At 43.5% G+C, this 23,518-nt stretch overlaps 1 protein-coding gene across 7 annotated transcripts in view; it reads right to left on the bottom strand.

The window, feature by feature from the left end:
- Positions 1 to 6,808: 6,808 nt before the first annotated feature.
- Positions 6,809 to 23,518, bottom strand: part of MICAL2 (microtubule associated monooxygenase, calponin and LIM domain containing 2) — a 776,672-nt gene continuing 759,962 nt past the window's right edge. For all 7 annotated transcript variants that reach the window (XM_069223592.1, XM_069223590.1, XM_069223591.1 and 4 more), the window contains 2 exons: positions 23,088 to 23,161; positions 6,809 to 8,468 (listed from right to left, as the gene is read on the bottom strand). In XM_069223592.1, coding sequence (XP_069079693.1) covers positions 8,266 to 8,468; positions 23,088 to 23,161 — 277 coding nt within the window. In that variant the 3' untranslated portion in view covers positions 6,809 to 8,265. The remainder of the gene's footprint in view (positions 8,469 to 23,087; positions 23,162 to 23,518) is intronic.

Below are 23,518 nucleotides of genomic sequence, written 5' to 3' on the forward strand. Positions count from 1 at the left end.
GGTCTTGCCAGCTCCCATATGCTGCCAGTCAATCATCAGCAGATCTCTACAGGCCCCCAGGCTCCCAGTGCCTAGGCTTTCAGTTCTCCAGGGTGCCTCACCACTCACTGTGCCATTTTCTTCCCATACTTCTCGGCTCCCAAGCGCCCCTCTTCCCTCCCGTACACCTATTTAATGAAGGTTGCAGAGTGGCTGCGCATGTAGGGTGTGCCAATGGAGTGCCAAAAGGCAAGCTCATCTGCACCTGGACTACACCCAGTGCCAGAAACCCTGGCTGTCTGCACTCCCACAGATATTCTGCCGCTGATCTGACCCTGAACCCTGGATGAAACAAAAATTGCTGCATTGCATCACCTTCCTCCACAGTGGGACCATTCACCTGCACTCACTGCCTGGTTTACAACTCAGCTGTCTCCTGATCACTGCCAGATACCTTTGCAAACACGTCACTGAAATCTGGGACACCATCTCATCCTTCGCCCCCAATGTCACCTTCATTACAGAGACCTGGCTCACCCCCACATTTGCCCTGGACATTGCCACCACAACACCCATTGGTTACAAGATAAAACACCACAACCGCACCAACAGACATGGAAGTGGCATTGCTATCATTCACAAAGAATCAATTGTCTGCACCACCACTGATGAGACCATGCCAATCATCGAATACATGAACTTCAAGCTTTGCCCTGATGATGAAACCATCAAAGGCACCCTCACCTACAGACACCTGGGACCCCGCACCGGCCTCAGTGATGCCATCGCTGAATTTATCCCCTTGCTCACCATAGAATCAGAACACTACTTCTTCCTGGAAGATCTCAACTTCCACCTTGACGACCCCATGGACAACAACTCCACAGACCTCCTTGAATGAATGGACAAAACAGGCCTCAGGCAACTGGTCACAGACCCCACTGACAAAGCAGGACACACGCTGGATCCCATCTTCATGCCCAGCAACAGAATCAGGTACAGTCACACCACGGAACATACCTGGTCGGACCACTCCATCATGCATTTCACCATCACTGGACCTCCCAGCACCAGCCCCAACAACCACAGCATCCCCTGCTGCAGCTGGGCCAAGGTCACTCAGCACCAATGGAAAGATGCCCTCAATATTACGCAACCTAACATCATCACAGACCTGAACCAGGCAGTAGAGAATTTCAACTCCTGGATCACCAACGCTGCCGACCTAGTCGGATACACCAAAACTGCCAGGACACAACGATCCAACAAACTAGCCAGCTGGAACACCCCAGATCTTAGCACAGCAAATCGCAGATGCAAGCAACTGGAAAGAAAGTGGTGGACCAGCATGAACAGCACTGACCGAGCCACCTTCAAAGCGGACCTTAACTTTCACAGCCAGCTGAAAGCCATGAAAAGGGAGGCCCTGGTACAGCGGATCAAGACCAGTGCCAACCAAACCAAGGAACTCTTCACCATTGTCAATGAGTTCACCTGCCCGTCAGCCACCGAAAAACCGATCCCCTCCTCACAGGAACTCTGCAATGCCCTCGCCGACCACTTCCACAACAAGATAACAACCATCTACAGAAACTTTGATCCCCAAACCACCGACCCCCTCTGTATCCCATCCACGACAGTCACCGACCACCCACTCACTTCATGGGAACAGCTCAGTACGTTGAACACAATTGCGCTTATGAACTCCATCAACCTATGCCCCCTCTGACTTTTTAACCTTGGAAGAGACTAGATCAGACACGAGCTTACCACCATCCTAAACACCTCCATTGCCACAGCCACCTTTCCCGATGCCTGGAAACAACGCATATATCAGACCACTCAAGACACCCTCGACACACCCCAACAAACTTCAGAACTACCATCCCATCATCCTGCTCCCATTCTCTGCCAAATCCTAGAGAAGGCCATCAACCTCCAACTCATCAAACACCTAGAGACAAACAACCTACTGGACCCTTGTCAATCAAGATTTAGAGCCAACCACAGCACCGAGACAGCCCTTATCACTGCAACTGATAACACCCTCTCCCCACGTGACAGAAGAAAATCAGCCACCCTAATCCTGCTCGACCTCTCCACAGCCTTCGACACCGTCTCCCACTGCACACTCTCCTCAACCGACTGCGACAGATAGGAATCACTGATGATGTGCTCAAATGGATAGCATCCTTCCTCTCAGGGCACACCCAGAGAATCTGTCGCACTTCCTTTACCTCGCAACCCAAGCATACCATCTGCGGCATCCTTCAAGGTTCCTCCTTCATACCTACCCTCTTCAATATCTACATGACAGCACTCGCAGACATCATCAGAACCCACAATATCAACATTGTCTCCTACACCAATGACACCCAGCTCATCCTCCTGCTCTCAGCAGACTCCCACCATGACAAAGACCAACTTCCACAACTGTATGAAGAACATCTCAGCATGGATGAAGAACAACTTCCTGAAGCTCAACACAGTCAAAACTACTGATCTTCAGCAGGCACACCTCCTCTGGAACAACTCCTAGTGGCCATCGGAACTTGGACCCACTCCAACTCCGAAAGACTACACCTACAACTTTGGCATCATCCTGGACAGTGAACTCTCCATGAAACGCCAGGTCAACATGGTCGCTTCATCCTGCTTCCACACCCTCCACATGCTTTGCAAAGTCTATAAGTGGCTCCCCCTCAACAACAGGAAAACTGTGATGCAGGCACTCATCACCAGTAGTCTGGACTATGGCAAAACACTCTATGCTGGCACCACCACCGAACTCCTGAGAAGACTCTAGACAATCTAGAATGCAGCAGCCAGACTTATCGTCAACCTGCCCAAAGGACCCACATCACCGATCATTTAAAAAAACACCACTGGTTCCCTGTAGGGAGCTGGGTGCTAATTGCAGTACCCCCACTTTTTTCCTGGTTTTAGGTGCAAAATCAACTGAAGTGCACTGGGTTCCTGCTAACCAGGTCTCCAGTGCCAGTGTTCCTTTCCTAAAACAAGACACCTGGTCCCTTTATTCCCAAGTGACTGAGCCTTTCAGGCACTATAAGTCCTTAGTAAATGGTACTCCTGGTACTTAGGGCATGGGTACTGAAGAGGGTCGCTCAGAGCTGCAGCACAACTTGTGCCACTCTGAAGGAGCCAACACCAACCTTATGCAGACTGCCATTGCAGGCTGCCTGACAAGGTGCTCCCAAAATTTAAAACACACCATGGCACACAGCATGTGTGCCATGTCCCCTAAACACTGCATGCAATATGTATGTCACCCCTCTAGCAGACGTTACAGCCCTAAGGCAGTGTGCATTATATTATAAGTGAGGGCATATCTGTCTGAGCAGCTATGCCCCTGCTATGTCTTTGTTGATTCTCAGACATAGTTAATGCGCAGGAAAGCCATTTTAAATGCATGTGCTAGACACTGGTCATTATGAGGTCACCAGCTACATGATGGCTTCTCTGAATCCTATGATGTTTGATATTAAACATCTCAGAATAATAAACCCTCACTGACCCTGATGGATTTATTAAAAGATGTACACAGAGGGCACCTTAGAGGTACCCCGTGAAAACCTACCAACTCCCAGTGTGTTGATTGACTGGTCCTGACCACTTCAACCACCACAGATGCACTTCTGCCCCCCTAAGGTGAGAGCCAGTGTTCTCGAGGGCCTGAGACAAAAGTATGTACTGGGCATAGGTGTGACATCCCAGACAGGATAGACATTTCCGGGCAGGGAGCTTCAGTGGCCTTGCCACCTTCGTAATGCGACCCAGGTCTCTCCAGATGGTGGAGATGACGAAACCCCTATCTTGGCCACAATTTTGGCAGCAGCACAGGCAGTAAAATTAGTTAAATTAGGAGGAGTGTCCACTTCAGCTCATCCACCTTAGGGGTGGACTTGCATGAAGTGGACACTACTTTTTAAATTCCCCTAAATTGAGTATATAGGTGGCACCCCTGAACCCTAGATTTCTTATTTCGACAACCTAAGAAAACTCAGGCAAAGAAGAGTTGCACCCACAGAAGAGGAAAAGAAGAAGCAGCTGTCTTGGACCCAGTCCCTCCGGGCCTGCCTGCTGACCTCGAAGAATCCTGCACAAAAAAAACAACTCGTCCACCCTTCAATTAAGACTCGAGTCTCCCGTGGGCACCAGACTTGCCCTGCAACAAGAAACTCCAAAGAAAGGAAACTGTAGCTGCTGGATCCCTGGAAACCCAATGCCAGAAATGACCACTGCACCCAAAATCCACGACCCAGGGTGAAGCCAACTGACAGTGCCAATACGAGTCCTCAGCCTCCCAGAGACTGAGTCCAGTATGGTCTCACCCATCTTGGCTTCCCCTGAAACACCTTCAGCCTCTGCACGCAGGCCCCCTTTCCCACAGGCTTGTGGAGAGAGAAAATCTGACAGCTACAGCAGCCACTTCACCCAGACCCCTGACCACAGCTGAGGTGGGTCATCAGTGCCAACAATGTCCCTCGGCTCCTAGGAGCTCGAGTCCACCCTGTGTCCACACCTGCTGGACTACCGCATGATGCCTGCAGCCTCAACTTACAGGACCCCCTGACCGTGAGTTCTCCTGGACACGAAAACTCGATGCCTAAGGACACCCCTGCATCCGTCACCCCTGGGCACAGGCGAAGCGGACCAAGGATGCGCCTACATCCCTGAGCACCTCAAGCCTACTACCTACCTGTTTTTTTGCCCCTTACTGGCATCCTAGCCAGAGCCAGTATCCTGTCTTAATGAGGAACAAACTCCCATCGGAATCACCAGCAGATCTCTACAGGCCCCCCAGCCTCCCAGTGCCCAGGCTTTCAGTTCCCCAGGGTGTACCCGACACCTTACTGCATCTCTGCAACCGGCCGCCCCAGTGCCGACCGGTGTGACCTGCTGGTGTGGTTCTGAACAGTGCCCAGTACTTACTTTATGTCCCTGAAATTGGCTTTCTAAGTCGTTGTTAACCCTGTGTTTGCTGAACATTGTTTTCCTGCATAGGATAACATTGAGAGAACTCTGAAAATTGTATTAAGTGTCTATTTCTGAAACTACAAAATCTTGATGCTTAAAAGTCTACTTACCTGATTACAAGGTCCTCAGGCTTGAAACATATAGAAAAAGAAATGCTATTTTTTTAAATTGGTCTTGGATTTATTATTTGAGTGTGTGTCTCATTTATTGCAACAAGTGTTTAACACTACCCTCAAACTAACTGATACTAACTGCTTTCTCACACTAAAACAAGTTGAGCATTAGTCCTATCTACTTTTGCCTCTGCAATACTAATTGAGGATCCACTGGACTCTCTGCACAGTGTACTTCATTTTAGGGCACTATCTATAGAGCCAGCTTCCCACACTCCCCATCCAGAAAAGATGTCAATTCAAGCTCCTGACCCACGCCTCAAAAGCCCTCTACGACCAAGGACCCACCTACCTGGACCAGCGCTTGAACTTCCACCTACCTCCCAGGAACCTCCACTTCTCTCATCAAGCCCTCGCCTAGATACCACGCATCTGACGCTGCTGCATGGGAGGTTGCTCCTTCTCCTACCTCGCCACCAAGTCCTGGAATGCCATCCCCCTGTACCTCCATACCTCACCCTTGCTGACCCACTTCAGAAAGGGACTCAAAACCTGGCTCTTCAACACTGCAGCACAGCTCCTGAATACCATCTCAGGTGAGAAGCAGCACTACATAAATACTGCCTGATTAGCACATGTGTAAACTGGTCTCTTCTTATGGGAAATCATTCAGACTGGTCATGATGAAGGTAGTTCCATGAAACAGAGGCACAGTTCTTTATACTGCTCTTCATGGAGCAGACAGTTCTGAGCGAGGCATGTCAGAAGAACATAATCAGCATATACAGCACTTCTCACTCCATTCCTGTAAACCATAGCTTCCTATTAAACTTACCTGTTAGCATCATAATCAGGTCTCAAACATTTTGTGTCAAATAACATACTTTAAGACTTGAAGTAACCCACCCCAAATTTGCCCATATTTTGCAGCAGTTCTTGTTTGACGTTACTCTTTCACACAATGCTAGGTCGTTCTGCTTTGTCTGAGTTTCTGTTGACTCTTATGCATGTGTGTGCATTCCCAGTCCCAGAAACCAAACTTTACATACATCATAAGAGGCTTCATTTAGTGCAATTCAACTTAGGGCCTGATTTAGGTCCTGGTGGAGGGGATTACTCATCACAAACGTGACAGAAATCCCGTCCATCGTATTTCGATCCCATTGATCCTATGATATCGGTCACGTTTGCCAGGGAGAATTACATCCGCCAAGATCTAAATCGGGCCCTTGGTATTATTCTTGCCGAGATTATTGGTGCATAAAATATTTTCCTAAGAAAGTTGATCAACCCTATTGCACGCAATGCTTTAAGTCACACGAGCAGCTGAAAAAAACTTTAGTAAACCGGGCAGATGTGCCAACATCCATTTGTATCACAACATCACACCATACAATTGTATACGCGGAGGATTACAGCAATGTGTGTGGATAAAATCAGGGCCATTAGTTTATGCTGTACTGCCCGGCTCATTCGCCATTATTTGCCTGCCACCATCTTTGTAGCTACATGCGCAATGAGTGACCTTTAAGGACAAAGAGTATATTTTTTAAGGATCCAGTGACCAATAAAGACCCAATGTGAAGTTTACAATGCGTAAAGTTAATAATACAGCGGTGTTCAAAATAATTGATAATACTGTACTACGCCAACATTCAACCATTCCAAGCTATTGCTACTTCATTTTATTGATGTGCAAGAAATTCAGTCGAATTGGATATTTTGCACCACATTTACTTTTCTTTAATATCCAAATTAATAGTCCGAATACGTAAAAAAAAGACATTTTACAGTAAACAGAATTCACATTACATTTTTTACACTTAGCTGTTAAAATCATCACATTTGTGGGCATCGGGTGCGCTGACAGATTGACAGTGTTCCTTTGTAGTTTGTACTAGTATTTTAACAATTCTTGGGAAACTGGGGGCCTAGCACGTTCAAGGAAAACATTTCTAGTTTCTCTCTCTGCTAATAACAGATTTAAAGATAGAGCGCCTTCACAGTTACTAACCCTAGCAGAATCAACAAGATGTATACTAAGGGTCTCCTTCGGAAATAAAGTTGCTTCTACCTACTCAAAACATGAGGTAAATGGAAACAGGTAAACAGTTTTAACTGTATATTGTTATCTTATAATATCTTTAAAAAGTATACAGATGAGAATACGTCGAGTAAAATTACACAAAACCCTCATCCTTAAAAACCTTTCACAGCTGTATGCTTAAAATGATCAGTGCATTTGAGTGGGAATGCGTTGGCGTTCATGGGCAAGGGCCCACGCCAATACACTGGAGTGTTTATTGGTTTCAACACAACTACTATGTTGGAGCAACTATCTGTAGAGTACACGGCAGTTAAGACTTTTCAGTATAAAATTATTAACATTCCCTGGTTGTCTAATATAAATATATTTCACAAAAAGCAGCATAAACCCTTTCTATTTTTATACATTCGTATTTGTTTATTAGCAGCGTTTCAAATAATGTGCAGCCTTTAAAAGAAGTGAATGAGGCTAATCTTTTCTTTAAAAAAAATAGCTAGATTAACCCATCAGAAGAGTTATTTTTTCCTCGAGTCTACAACCTAATGCAGATTTCCATATATATATACCTATATGAGAGGTTCTGTTTGTTTCCCTTTTGCAGTATTTATTCCTCCGTGAAAACCTCTGCTTGCGTTAAATCTAATAGAACGATTAGTCCAATTTTTAGGCCAGGGTCACTTCGAGCTTCCACCTTTGTGACAAGCTTTAATAATTGCATTCACCGCATGCCTCATTTCTGCATCATTATAAATATGTCTATGCTTATATTGCACCTTTATTCTAAATGTAAATTAAACTCAATTGTATTCAGGCATGCATGAGCACAGCTTATTTACACTGTCTTGCAGTTTGTTTTGAAGAGATTTCTCCAGGGAACGGACATTATATTGCTTTAAATATACTCAGTGCCTGAGATTCTTAGGATAACAACATCCAGCGTGATTGGGTTCTCCACCATGCAACACCACGTTATTGATCCTGCAATACGTTGTGGCCAGCAGGGCGGAAAATTCCTTGAACTGTATTTTTATTAAATACATTTTAAAATCAGTCCATTTTCTCTGTCTGATTCTTACTGTTCATGTATTATGACGCTGCTTCTACCAGACCGTCGGAAGCCTTGCCTCTTTAGAAAGCACCATTCTTTAAGTCCACGTTGAGGTGATAACCCCTGGATGACATGAAGTTTTCAATGCTCTGGTCTTCAGCTTTTTCCCTCAGCCTCTGCTGTTCAAGGAATGACACGAGTTTGTCCCTTTTTTCAATGACACGCATCATCTCGCACAGAGTCTCTTGCTCCTCCTGCAGGTCTTTTTCATCTCTTTGGCTCTCTGAAAGATTTAGAAAGAAAACATCTGATCAAGATACACCTTAATTCTGCATGATACTTCCCACGCATCTGTTGCTTTATGGGACTCTTCTTGCCACATAGAATTAAAGTCATTGCTATATTCGTTTTATCTATTAAATGGCATAAAATGCTTGAGCCTACACTTCCTAACAAATTGGTCTGTTCGCTAAGGATCTACAAAGTCCTAGACTTCACAACTCACAATTCTTTTAATCTTCACAAGCCACAATCGATTGATCCACAAATTTAAAGTTGAAAAGAATAGGGACAAGAAAGGGGCCTTGCTCCGCACCAGGAGTGTGCTGTTTTCTGCTGGAAGCAACCTATTATATGAGTAATATAATGATACAGCACCATATACAAGACCTAATTACTAGGTGCTAGGTCCCAATTCAGTTCCTAACTTTTGAAACAGGGGTTGCTGGATTTACCAGCAGTGCTAGCCAATGTAAAGGCGGGTCTGGCATGAAAAACAATCTCCATCCTTATTTGCAGTTATATAATGCAAATTTGACCTACAGGTGTCAAAATGGTTTACAATATTACTCTGATTGTAAAAGAAGAGCAGATACAAGTGAAGTTATTCAATTAATTTGCAACAACTGGAGAACAAAAATACAGAATTATATTCACAAAACAACAACGCATAAAAGAATGTAAATGTATTTCTGTATCAATAGACGTTTTAGTCGCTTCTTGAAGTTTTCAATGAAGAGTTATTGTACATCTCTGAAGGGACAAGTTTAAAAAAAGTCTAATTTCGGATAAAGGGATTAATCTTTGTTCCCTTAACTAGGGTGGTTCCAGAAGTAGGGATCCTATAATACAAAGGGAGTGGCTAACCCCAGTTAGCGTGCCCAGATGTTTTTTTGTAAAACAGAACAGATGATGAACGGAATACTGAACAATGCAAACATTCACCCCAGTCACAGAGATCTGGGTTTAATCCATCACTTTTTTTCCCACCCAGCCAGCCCAGTTTGTACCCAGCCCTATGCAAATCAGTCTTGACCCTGTTCCTCATGGGAACAGTCTAGTCGAAATGCCAGGCCAGGTCCTCCCTGGACTGGAAACAAGCATCCTTGGACCGGTTTCAGGGTACACCCCTCATCAGCCATGCTTGCTTGAAAGCAGTGGTGCAGTGAGCACGGGTCCCAAGTTTGGGCATACCCTTCCCACTTAGGACGGCAAAAGCAAAAAAGAACAGAAGATGGACGTAATGCTGAACAAGGCAAACATTCACCTCAAGTCACAGAGATATGGGTTTAATCCATTGAATTTGTGGCAGACATATAGGCTTACCTCGATGTAGGAATTTGTGAGTGATGAAGGCCACGTTGAATACTTCTAGCTTCTAATGGAAGCTTGGTTAGAGTGATTAGTACTAGAGTAATGTAACTGAAGCATCTTATTCAGAGATTTGCCTCACTGCTGTATCAAGAGTTCCCTTCAATTGAGCTAGCTGCACCTTGAGGACTGATTGCAGAGATGACTAAGGCTTGTATTACATGTTAAAAATCCAATTCTGAAAAAAAGATTAGATATTTCTAAGCCTGAGATTGTGATTAGTACTCTTTGTAGAGGTGCTTATGTATGTTTGAAAATTCACATTTTTGTTGAGGATGATCCTCAGAGATGTACTTTCAATAAATTGTTTTGGGTTCCACTTCAGAATATTAAATAGGTCTAGCAAGTTTGCTCTGGGTATGAGCTATTAGGGGGTAGATTAGGAAGGATTTCACCTTGTATGGGTTCATCTTCGGGTGGTTCAGTACAACCAAGTTTAAGGTGCATAAGAAATTGTTATGGAAAGAGTATTTCTTCTAGTGAAGAAACGTTTAGATATGTATCTGAATTGTCAGCATATAGAAGGTAGGAGAGGTTTAAATATTTTAAGATTGTTGGCAGCTTCCATGTACAGGTTGAATAGAGTTGGGAATCATATAGATCCTATGTGTCCCTTTGTGTAGTTGGAGCTATAGTTGAAAGAGATCTGTTCAGTATAATTTGATAGAATTAGTTTGTCAAAATATGAGAAGAAGACACTTATGTCTGTTCCTTTAATCTCCATTTTCTTCTTTAGAGTGTTGTGTAGGGTGTTATGATTGACAGTGTTAAATGCTGCAGACAAGTCAAGGAGTATGAGTAGGCAGGAATCTCCTTTGTCTAAAAGTTGAAGAGCATAGTCAAGATCTGCAATATGGCTTTTTCTGTGATAACGCCAGTTCTGCAACCTGACTTAATACAGTTTAGAAGGTTGTGGTTTTTGGTCTATTGTTTGAGTTGAGTTAAGAGACAGCTTTCAAGATTTTTCAATAGAGATGGGAGATTAGTTGGAAGTTATTCTGGTCTTCTGGGCTGGCATCAGATTTTTCAAAAACTGTCAAGAATGGGGTGACCGGTCCTGTTTTCCAAGAGTACAGTTCAGAACTTTGCCCTATGCCATCAAGGAATTCATCAATGGCATCCAGTAAGTGCTGATCCTTTTTATAAATGTATGAGGGGTCACATCTGTGAAGTGCGAAGCTGGTGTCATATTAGCTATTTTCTTTATAAATTTGCTTTCGTTGACTTCCTTGCACTCACTGTCAGTTGCTTTGCTAATTTAGGGTTGGAAAGAAGGTAGGTCTATATATTAACTGAGCTGGAAGTGGTAGCTGAATCTTCTTAATCTTGTCTGTGATGAATTCTGATAGGTGCACACAACTTTCTTCTCAGGTGTTGATGTTGACTTTAGTTGCTAAGCAGGTGTATTGTTTGATACTGTCAAAATGTTTTCTTTGAGAGTTTGCTTAGTCTAATTGAGATCTGAAGGAAGAGGCTTTTCTTTTGAAGATGTTTTTGTACCTTCTTCTTTCAGTTCAAAGTTTAGTAAACTTTATGGTGAAAGGATTTATCTCCACCTTTGTTCCAGCAATCTAAATTGTCTGTTTCCTTTACTTAGATCCCTTTCTTACCCATGGAAGAAGGTTTTGTGTTGCCTCTTATGTTTTAAAGGGACTATGTCATCCATTGTATTGGATATCTTCACATTGTAGTGATTGGTCATGTGTGTTGCTGTTTCCTGTTCATTTAGGTGTCAACGTTTTGTGTTGATTTTGGAGATGAACTCCTTAGTGCTTGCTGATTTCTCTTGTCTCTGAAGCACAGTTTTGGTCTGTAAACTTGGCCTCATGTTGTGGTTTTTTTCTGATGTAAGGAAGAAAAACATGAGGCAGCAGTCCGATTAGTAGTAAGGAGTCACCTGAAAGGAGCATTTCTGCTGCAATCAAAATGTGTAGAGTGTATCTTTTCATATGAGTCTGGCTCATGCAGATCGGAAAGCATCTCAGTTGGGCTACTTCAGAGTCCATAGAGTAATTCCAGTGTAGGATGAAATCCCCTAAAAAGATGTTCTTTGTGGATTTTCCAGTGATGACCTCTATTATTTTCTCAGTGAAAACTTAGTCATCTCCCAGAGGGGGTAGATTTTGAAGAATTGGATTCCACATCATGAAATTACACACCCAGGCATTTGAACATAGTTGCTGACACTGAACATTGAGCTGAATAGAGTTTCTGTGGGTAACAGCAACTCTTCCTCCTTAACACCCTCTCAATCTACACATTTAGTCATAAAGTTGGAGGACCTGTAAGTTGATCAGAAGTTTAGAGGATTCATGTAGCCAAGCCTCTGCGAAGAATTGGATGTTGATATTGTAGGTGAGATTAGCTTCACCAATCTTAGTGTATTGTTTTGCTGCCTATCTGCAGTTATGTAATATGCACTTTAGAGTAGTCTGTATCAATGTAGTTGTTTGGAAGGGAACAATCAAAACTTAAAGTAGATTTTTGGGATTAAGCTTTCGCTTCATTTGGGGGGATGTTCACTTCCTCTTGCCCTCTGTGACCACAATGTTGTGGGTGTTGAGGCATGGTTGGAGTTACTTGTAAATTGTATGCCTCTAACAGTGAGTCAATACCCTCTTTTGGGAGATAATTATGAGCTCTTGTTTGATGGTATTCTTTGTTTTCTTTGATCATTATTGAGCACATCAGAGACATGAAGCAATGTCTCAATGATTTTCTGCATGCTACCTAATGTAATCAGTAAAATGTACAGCACCATCTGCTTTCAACTAAGAGGTTACTTCATCCATAATGAAATCTGATATTTTGTCCTTTATGTATATGCTAAGAATGTAATTCAAAGCAATAGCTTTCTATGAGATGAAACTGTTGACCTAGAAGATGAACGCTCAATTACCTTTCATACAGTTTCACAGAGTTAGTGAACTCCAAGCTACATCTGCTTTAGAATCATACATGGTCTTCCACAGGGCAAAGTAGTGCTCCACACTCTTCCATCATTCAGACCCTCAGTGAATTCAGATTTCTATATCACACCCTACTATTCCTAACTGCCTTCTTGCCAGACTTCTAGAATGCACGAAAAGTTACCTGAGCTTGGTAACTGTCATGTTCTGAGGCTTCACCTGGGTGATATTGAGGACTTTAGCTATACGTCTAAGCATCTATCCTGTAACTATTGGTGAAAATGTGTTCCTCAATAAAGCTTTTGACACCACACCTTCTATTGCATTGCCTCCAATAAAGTACTACAAATTAAGAGAAGATTGCTCTTCCTGTGGCAATACTCACTTCATCAGTGATCAGGCATGTTGTTTAGTTTTTTAGACAGAAAATATATTTTATAAGGTATGTGTGAAGACTAAAGGGCAAGCCTAACGTTCTTTCTCTCAGCGGCATTGACAGGAAAAAAAGTAATAGAAGATGCCTGACATAAGCTGGCAAATCTTTGAAATATATTTCAACTGATAATTGCGAACTTTGTGATATCTCTATTTAAACAGTTTACTGAGTCATCACTTTTTTAAGTGTTATGAAGGAAATAGGTCAGAAAACTGAGCTTTGGAAAGTTGCCAACCTAAATCAGTAATGCTCTAATTTCCTATATGATGTCCTGTTATGAGCAAATACCCACCTTCATTCTATCATCTTTGGACAGTATATTTCTTTCAGCTAGTGGATAGAACGATAAAAATGTATCACAAGTGGCAATGCAGGGTGTAAGGGCTACTTCAGTGATGCTTTCCTTTGCAGGACACTTTCCATTATAAATGGCAATAGCGCAGTACCTGGTCTGGGTAACTTTAGACAGAGTTTCAAGGAGCTTATAATGAAAGAGGACATAATAGACCACAAATGTCATACTTAATGTAAGAAAGTGGATTTATAATTGGGGTAGGTGACTGCCCACCTCAAAGAATAATAATGCTCCTTGTCCTGGTGAACACTCAAAGTCACTAAATTAAATTGAGATCAACCCCCTGGTAGCTATGGCACAGAGCAGAAAGGCTTAACGTGGGGCAATGTATTAACTATTAATGCAGCAGAAAAGCATTAATAAAATCAAAACACCACATAATTAAAAAAATAAAATTAGAAAAATAAAGTAAAAATTAATAAACAAAATGGCACCAAAAGGAGAAAAAATCAAAAGGAGGAGCCAGGTATGTGAGTTTTCAAAGTGTTAAGGAAAAATAGCACCAAAAAGCACTAAGTGCCAATGACAGTCATTGGAAGCATTAGACCAGGACCTTGGCACAATTTAAGGCCCTGGTTAAATATGCTAAGTGGATTGGCCGTGGTGAAAGTCTGAAAGTCAAAAAGCTCAAAAAAGTGCAACATGCCACTTCAGAAATGGACTTTGTCTTCACTTCTTTGAGGAACAGATTGACACTTCTTCCAGGGTTCAGTGCAGAAAGGAACTTTGTCCTTACTTGAGGAGACGCACTGAGTGAGACGGAGCGAGCGAAACGGAGCTGACGTGCTAACAAGGGTGCCGCTGTTGACATGGATGAGGGCATCCGCTGCCGTTGCGGCCATTTCTGTTGCCGTGAAGGCTACTGAGAGAGGCAGGGTGAGCGCAGCTGTGTCAGTCACAGCAGCGGAGTGAGTGCACCAGGGCCACACGGAAGCGGCCCAGCCAGGTCTGGGTGCAGCTTGTGGGCCCTGTGTGCTCCGCTTACCCACCGCACCTCCCAACTGCACCTCGCTCCTCACCTACCTCCTCACTTACGAAACCTACGAACATTCAGCCCTCAGACACCCAGCGTACGTCGTCGCGTGTACAACTTCACCTACTATTACCTAAGCAGAAGGTGTAGTGCTCAGGACCTACCAGGGCCCTCCATTCTCTACAGGTTGCAGTGAGCGCAGCAGTTTTTGTAAACTGCTGCCGAGAGAGTGCACTGGGGTTACACGGAGGCGGCCCGCTAGGTTGGATGCGGCTTGTGAATCCCTCGGGTGCCCCGCTCACCTGCCGCTGTAAGCCACTGTAATCCTGCAATCCTAAACATCAGGAAAAAGCAAATTACGCTTCTCTTTCACCAATCTGGGCCAAGATATAGCCACCATGAGATCGGGGTGACTCAGGATTCTAGCAGAGGGCAAAGTCAAACCTTTAAAACCCCAAAGGAGGGCGCAAGGGAAGGGAAAGTGCTCAGCGAAGCGCTCAGCGCCAAGTCCGCAAAGTAGCAGACAGGATCAGCTGGAAGCACCCCTCACTCCTTTTATGCTCTACTTCAAACAAACAGGACTCAATAACAAGGCGGACTTTTTGAAAGATCCAGCGGCGCCTTTCTTCTCAAATCCCGACACCAACATGGGCCTTCCAACCCCACTGATTCCACAACCTCTGATCACGGGGCAGCTGGGGCCCGGGCTGTTAACAAACCCGCCACAACAATTGGGGGTAGCCCTCCCCTGTCAGGAAACATCAAAGGACCAAGCTCCAGAAGAGCTTAGTGATCCCCTGCTCCAAGGGCAACAAATCAACTTCAGTTACTTAAGTAGCCCCATAGCGCACAAAAATTTGCAAGAAGGTAGAATCGTGACTATGGCTCAGGTACATGCCCAGGAGCGGGAAGCTTCTCCAGGTGCTCATCTACAGGTTTTAACAGGAATCCCAAGTAACACCGAGCTTCCAATCTCTACGGGTAATGCGACAGAGGTACATAATGACACTGGGTATGTGAAAACCCACCAACAATCTACCCCAATCCTGTGGTCAAATTTCAACACCCAGGGGAACAATGAGAGCCTGGGCATTGGTTCCGAAGTATTTACAGGGTTGGAAGATTCCTGGTTACAGTCGCTCTCTATAACAAATAACAAAGACCTGGGAGAAGCGCTGGACTTAAAAACTTTTGATCTAGTGAACCCTAAGGACCAGCAGTCGAGCTATCCTCTGGTGGTAGGAAGCATTAAAAACAGTATTACTACGCACCAACAAGAAAGAACTTTCAACTCGATTATTGAAATTTCTAGCGAGATGTCCAAAATACAATCACTTGAGGAGTTAATGGTAAAAAGCAACTCGACTGCTTCACCTTCCAATAATATCCCCTCAGAGTCCATTAACAGGGAAATTCTATTAAAAAATCCCGCTCACATAGGCCACCCTACTTGTGAAATGGGAGATCTAACGCGACTACACACCTCATTGCTGAACGCTCTACACACTTCAACAGCAGTTCTTAACATGCAATCAGATAAACTAGACTTGCAAATGGATATAATGAAGGTAATGGCCACATGCATAGTTGGCATCAATCACAAACTGGACTCGCTGGCCATTCATTCAACTGAACAAAATTGCAACCACCAGCACTTTCCTTGTAATTGTGGCCCAATATTAGATAAACCGTGTACGTTACCACAAGTCTTAGTAGAGATTCTGCAGGAAGTTAAAGCAAGGAAAACCAATGAGGCCATCTCCAGGAACCAAGATACATCTCAGAAGACACCAGCCTTTGGGGTAAACAGCCCAGCAAAAAAAGATGCAAACATTCAGTGCATTAACCCAATGGTCACAGACGGATCAGATAGATCTTCACAGTCGGAACAAACAGCATCTACCAATTTGGAGAGTATAATTGAACAGCCAGCTCCAGCACTGAAACCCCTAACAAAGAGACAAAAAAAGCGAGCAAGAAAGTCAAAGAAACAAACATGTGCCAAAGCTATTAATGACAATCTGTATCCCATATTTTCAACGCTTCGGCAACCGCAAAATCGAGCTTTAGGTACCGCAAGCAGCATGCAAATCTCAAATAGCTTCAAAGCCATAAGGGAGGGGGTAGTCACCAGTCCAGAACAACAATTCACTGGAGAACATCTACCTGCTGACTCGCCAGTGTCGCTCAAATATAACATGCCACACCCAACATCCCAAGACCAATTGAACGGGCACGCATTTGCCACGAGGTTGGCAGCTCCTTGTCAGGGAGACCTAAGGGCAGGAAAGTGCATCTACAAGGATAAATCTGAAATCCATTTAGATGCCCAATTACCAGGGAAGATTCCACCAGAGCCACCCTCCTATGCAACTGTCGCACAAGCCACTTCCTCACTATCTACAATAACCCTTCCGGACAAGACCCAGGGCATCTTGTCGAGTCTCAAAACATCTTCCAGGCAAAGACCGTCCGCCCAGGTCAATGCGGGGCAGGTTATAGTAATCCCCGCAGGCACAAAGAACAATAAATTCACTCCTTTAGCAGACGACTCACAATCCAGTCTCAATCCTCGCACCAGAGAAACACACCTGTCAACGACCCTAAATCTCAAACATCCTTCCACGGAGGTCGCAACTACTCATCATGATGGACGAATAAAGACAAAAGTAACGATTCAAAGTACTCAAATAGCCGCAACAGACCTTGAAAACAAAGCCTTTTTAAGCAAACAATCATGCACGCTCAAAAGGGCCCCAAGTAGTAACAAGTCGGAGGATGGTCAACGGAACAGGCCTATGCCACATAGAATTATAGAGCATTCCGAATCTAGTCATGTTATTGAAAATGATAGGGAATCAAGGCAGGTCATTCTAACCCCAGATTATGACTCACGCGGCCAACAAGATAGCCTGAACAGGGGCAACATTCTGAGGCTTTTGGCAGAGCTTCCCTCAACTAATTAAATCTGGGGACATAATTTTCTATCACTGAAATTCCTCTCCAACAGCACTCAGAATGACCAGGAACAAACTCTGACTATGTGGAGAACAAGCGAAATCGCTGCTTTAATATTGGCAGTTAAGCAACAGTTTGAAAACTGGGGTATACGGCTATCACAACCAACCAGCATACGTTATCCTTTTCCCATATTGTTAAATCTGAAAAGTGAACCAATTCAAAAAACTGAATCACGGGCCCGCAAGCGCGGTTGGGGCCCGGACATCGGGGAAGCGGAACAGCGTCAATCCAAATGGGGGGAAAAAGATTCAAATACCTCTATTGACCCCCAAATTGTAGGGAATGGAGTACAAGACGAATGGAGATGGATGGCACGTACCCTAAATTCAAGGAGAAGTAATTGACCCACCATACGTAATGCACCAGATACAGATCAAAGGCCGACCGTTACTATTATGTCCTGGAACATTGCGGGAGCAAAAGCAATTATTGCAGAAGGAATTACAGTAATGTCCAGTTGCAACTACTTGATAATAGTGCTGCAAGAAACATGGCTGGTAGACCCGATAGAACTAGGAGGCTATTCTCTACACCACATTGGAGCTGAAAAATCAAACAAATCAGGCAGGGCAAGCGGTGATCTAGCCACATACATCTCTACGGCACTTCAGGTCACAACAAAACAGTTGGCCTTCTCATCAACGGACTTACAGGCAATAAAAATCAATTTCAGTTTCAATCGTCACGCTCCACTAATTATCTTTAATGTCTACGCCCATCCGCGGAAACATCGCAAAGTGCTTCTCTTCGAGAAGTTACTACAAAAGGTAGAAGAAATACGGTGCGCTAATCCAGCATGGGACATCTTAGTAACAGGCGACTTTAATAGCAACCTGATATAATCTCCAGAACCGGAATGAGCAATTGGCAGCAGAAAACGCAATTTGGTCAGTACTACCACAGTTACCATCAATACAGATGAAACTGGATATAAGGGGCAAGCAATTGGTTGAGGCCTTAGAACATCTGAGTATGAGGGTGCTAAACGGCAGGGTGAAAGGCGATGTCCCGCCCAGCTTTACTCATCATAGTGCAAAATCTGCAACTACAATTGACTATACTGCCGTCTCTCTTCCCCTGCTGGCACATGTTAAAAATTTTGAAATCATACCTACTCTTCACAGTGACCATTCGCTTCAGCACATAGAATTGGCTTGGAACGCTCCGTGTTTTCTTCCAGCCATAAATGAATTAGTAACAGTAACCTCTGTCAATCTAAACCGCTTGTTTTGGACGGAGTCCTCTTTACCACAGCTATGCAAAAATGTAAAAACCCTGCTTCAATCAACGGCATACCAATATCTCTCAGCTGGGGAAGTGTGGGCCAGCTTTCTACAGTTAGTGCCATCACTTGGCTCGGCCAGGCGTCAAGCTCCAAATCATAATCAGAGGCCACTAACTATGCCACCAAATATCTTAGAATTAAGAAAGGATCTGAGACGTAAACTCAGATCCACAAAAGATAGTCCTCCTACAGAATCTTTATGTGCCCAAATAAAAACCCTTCGGAAAAATTATAAGAAACAGCTATGGCAAATACGAACCCAAAAAGAGGATGATTTCTGGATCAAATTACTTTTTAACTTAAGAAAGGCTAATACTAGAGACTTCTGGATGTCACTGATTGAAATAGACCAAAAAGCAAGAGTAATAAACTGTACTTCAATTTCAGAAGATAAATGGGTGGATTACCTGTCAGACATCTTTTTTAAGCCAACCTCTCCTGTAGAAAATCAGCAACTGAAGGCTTCACTAAAACCTACAGACGTTCCTCAGAGTGATATGAGATTCAGTGCCAATAAAGTAGCCCAGGTGATCAGAAGGAGCCGTAGGGACGGGGCTCCCGGCCCTAATGGTCTCCCCCAAGCCATATTTAAGGCGGATCTCGATTATTGGTCAGCCATTCTGTCAATATTATATGCTGAAGTTGAACGTAACAGTACCATTCCTGATAGTTGGAAAGGATCCATCATTAATCCTATATACAAAGGAGGCAGCAGGGCAAACCCAGCTAGCTATAGGCTGATAGCTCTAATTGACAGTGTGGCCAAATACTTTGCCTCTTTAATCCTAGCAGACCTGCTCACCTGGTCTAATTTTAATAACTTGGGGCCTTTGAATCAAACTGGTTTCCGGAGGGGCTACGGCACAGTGACTAACATTCTTGCGCTAGGAGATATAGCCAACCGAGCAAAGTGCTTAAAGAAAAATTTACACATATGTTTTGTGGATTTCAAAAGTGCTTTTGATTGTGTGGACAGAGCAATTCTCTGGAACAAACTACGGAGTTGGGGTTCGCAAGAATGTATTTTGAGGTGTACAGAATTGCTGTATGACAAAACTTGGATACGAATCAAGGTAGCAGATGGCTCAAAAGTTTCCAGGAGAATACCAACAAATATAGGATTAAAGCAAGGTTGTGTGTTGGCACGCACCTCTTTAACCTCTTCATGGCAGATCTCTCTGCAAAACTAGACGCAACCAACTCACATTCTCCAAGGATGGGAAGTCTGGCTATAACACATCTATTGTATGCTGATGACATTGTTCTGTTAAGCCACACAAAAATAGGGTTGCAACGACTGGTTACTGCCTTGGGCGAATTTGCAAAGACAAACAAACCAGAGGTTAACACTTCAAAGACAAAAACAATGTCAAAAGGCTGCTCTTTGAATCCTGCAAACAAAATAAAATTGAACGGTTTCACTCTCGATACGATCTGCAGCTACAAATATCTTGGACTTACAGTAGACAATAAGATCAATTTTGTGCCGCAAAACCAGTATATTCTACAGAAGTCCAAAGCCATGGCGTTCGCTTTCTGCACACTTGCTAAAAGATTAAAGGGCCCATCATATAAACCACTAATGTCGGTTATGTCGGCCAAATTCCTTCCAGCAATTACATACGGAAGCGCAGCCCAATATGGGAAAGATGCTAGCCTTCTGGAAAGGCAGCAAATAAAAATCTATAAGCAAGTCTTCAATCTTCCTCGCTCTGCTTCCCCTGCACAGATGATAAAGCTAAACGTGCGCAACGCTCACACGCCTGGCTGGTAATGCACACTTATACCACCATGGCCCCATCACAATACCTGGCCGAAACCTTTGCACTTCACATCAAGCATCGCTTCTTGACTCTGCGTTTGGGAGCATCTCCTGCTAGAGCGGATCAACCATCGTGGAAGAATAGAGGAGAGACTTCCTGCAGGCTATGCAAAGGCCCGAAAGAAGATATGGTTCACCTGATTTGTATTTGTCCAGCCTTAAAAGAAGCCCGCAGACAACTATTAAAAACGCTTTTTATGAGAAATGGGACTCGTTCCTGTCGGTCAGCGGTGATGTCAATGTTTGATCCTAATGATGCACAATCAATATGCAAATTTATCAAATTCTTGACTGCACACACCAAAGACGTAAACCTGCCATCCGGGATGCATACTTAATCACGCTCTTTTTTTGCATCTTAGAATTAAGAAACTGATTTTAGATCCTCGCATGGTTTCATGGCCAAGGAATTTACGGAGTTTTATAGAATTTTAGAGATGTTTTATCTTTAAACATGTTGTATCATGAGATGATTGTTATGGTTTTTATTAACTAAACAATAAAGATTATTATTTATTTATTACTTGAGGAGAAAAATCCTCCCCGAGTGAACACCACTGAAAATGTAGTCACCACTGTGGAACTGAAGGCCAAGTGGCCTGCTGGTGCTCTGAAGCTCTGGATATTTTCTCACTGAATGGGACTTTGTCATTTTTTTCAAGAGGTGCAGACGTATATGGATAAGGCAATGCTGATATTCAGTTTGACACTGTGGAATTGCCAGTTGGATACTTTTACTGGTCCTGCTGAAGGCCATCTGGAGGCATAGTTTTTGCAAATTTCAATCCTTCTAGTGCCCAACGATAAGGATCTCAGATGAAGGCACTTCGAGCCTATCAGGGATTCAGACAGACACAAACAACACGTCCAGACCAGGACAGCTTGGATCCTTAAAGAAAAGGCCTCCTGCAGCTTGCTGTGTCCCTATAGCCATCTGACCCTTACAGTCTACATTTTTGTCCTGGCTACAAGAGGAGCAGGTTCAGCTCTTCAGGGCTTGCCTCAGTTCACCAACAGCAGGTCCAGTTCTCTTGTGATGTTCTGCCGGTCCAGAAACTGTTCATAAAATGGTGCCATGTGTGCCACATTTAAAACTGGCACCAGCTACTGGGTAGGGGGTGACTCATGGCTCTTCCCTAATCACTGGGGTAATTGTTTCCAATGGCAACCTTACTCACTTTTGTAACAGTTCCTGTGCCCTACTGCAAACAACTTCACAATGCACCTTTTTGCCAAAATTCAAAATAGAGAAACCTAGTTTTGAGGGTAGCTTTCCTCCTACTAAGTTTGATACAGCCTTACTAATGTGGCAAAGGCTGGGACATCTCCGGTTGTCACCTGCCATTTAACTGTGACAAGGCAGGCCTCTTTGAAGTTTATTAAGTTCCTGTGCCCAACCAAGGTGATCTTCATGCCATGCCTCCTCCCTCCAGGTCATTGTCTCCCCACTGGAAGCAGTTTTCAAACCACTTCCCCACTTAATTGAGGGCACATACAGAGTGGGCAGTAGCTAGAGAGCTAATGCAAATTAGCCTCCAAAAGCTTCTGGCAGGCTAAAAATAATTTTCTATAAGTTACATTTCCCATATATTGAATCACAAGTCAGCTTCACCATTAGATTGGCAATTCATTAATTAAATATAAAAATATGTACTTTGACCTTTCCAATGTGCTGGTTACTGTCTGACCAGTAACAGTGTTACTTTGTGCCTCGGTCATGGGAGAACATGTCTTTTCTAGTATTACATATTACACTCTTAAATGCTATGCACCCCACCTTGTGGGCAGCAAGATGTGCTTTATTTAATATTTTAAATCAGGTTTCCCTATCTGTCAGAAGGGTGTTTTTGCAGGTCTGTGCAGCAGGGCTCTAGCTGCTACTATCAGGATACACTTGTAGGCCTGAGGTCATGTTTTGTAGCCTCAGTCTGTGGTTGGCACTATAGCTGCTGCAGTCTACAAGTGGAATGTAACCTCCAAGCCATAGGCTGATCTCTACTCCATATACTATGGACTAATAAGTAAGTGAAATGTGTGAATTAAGCATAATCTGATTTAACTATGTTTAAAAGGAAAGCACATGCACTTTACTCCTGGTTACCAGGTGTAAAGTGCACAGAGGTCACAACCCAGCAAAAATAGGGAGAAGAAATAGGTGGAGAATTTGAAGCAACCATGCAGAAAAGGCATATTTTCTATAGTTTACAAAATGACTCCACTTTAAACAGGAGTAAGGTATGCTGAAAGATCAGGGTGTTGAAGAACTTGCAAACCCCAAAGCGTATACTCCCTGACACCCTTGCAGGTAGAAGAAACCAAAACTCATTTGTATGATGCAAACCATAGATCCACACACAGCACTGTAGTTTAATTAACCTCGATTTTAATTAAAGCTGTCAGTACAGTAGGAGAAAACAATTCTCTGTAAAGTACATCATAGGAAAATCTTACCATCAACATCCATTTTCTCTCTTAGTTTCTGTTCCAATCTGCTTTGATGGTCCTCCAGCTCTAGTCCTTGAGCTCTGCAATGCATAAAGGTAATTCAATACGCTGCTCAGATATACTGTGTTAGAGTTACAAAGGTGCATCGCTGGTGACATGCTTAGTAACACAGCACAAAAAAATCTGTTTAAAAAGTAAAGCATGCTTCCTTGAAACATTCAACAGAAATAACTAGCTATTGAAGTATAGAAATGTTACGTCAGCAGTGCGGATATTTCATATTGCTTAAACTCAATTAGTCTTTATGTCATAAATTACCATGTTTTCTATTTACAACTTTAGTTTGCTTATGTAAAATGAGACAAACAAGGTTAAATATAACAAAGCCATTATTAATGAGTGTAAGGAAATGCCTCCTTGGCATGGTTACCCCCTGA

Source organism: Pleurodeles waltl, chromosome 3_1, assembly GCF_031143425.1.
Source record: "Pleurodeles waltl isolate 20211129_DDA chromosome 3_1, aPleWal1.hap1.20221129, whole genome shotgun sequence".
Taxonomy (NCBI): Eukaryota; Metazoa; Chordata; class Amphibia; order Caudata; family Salamandridae; genus Pleurodeles; species Pleurodeles waltl.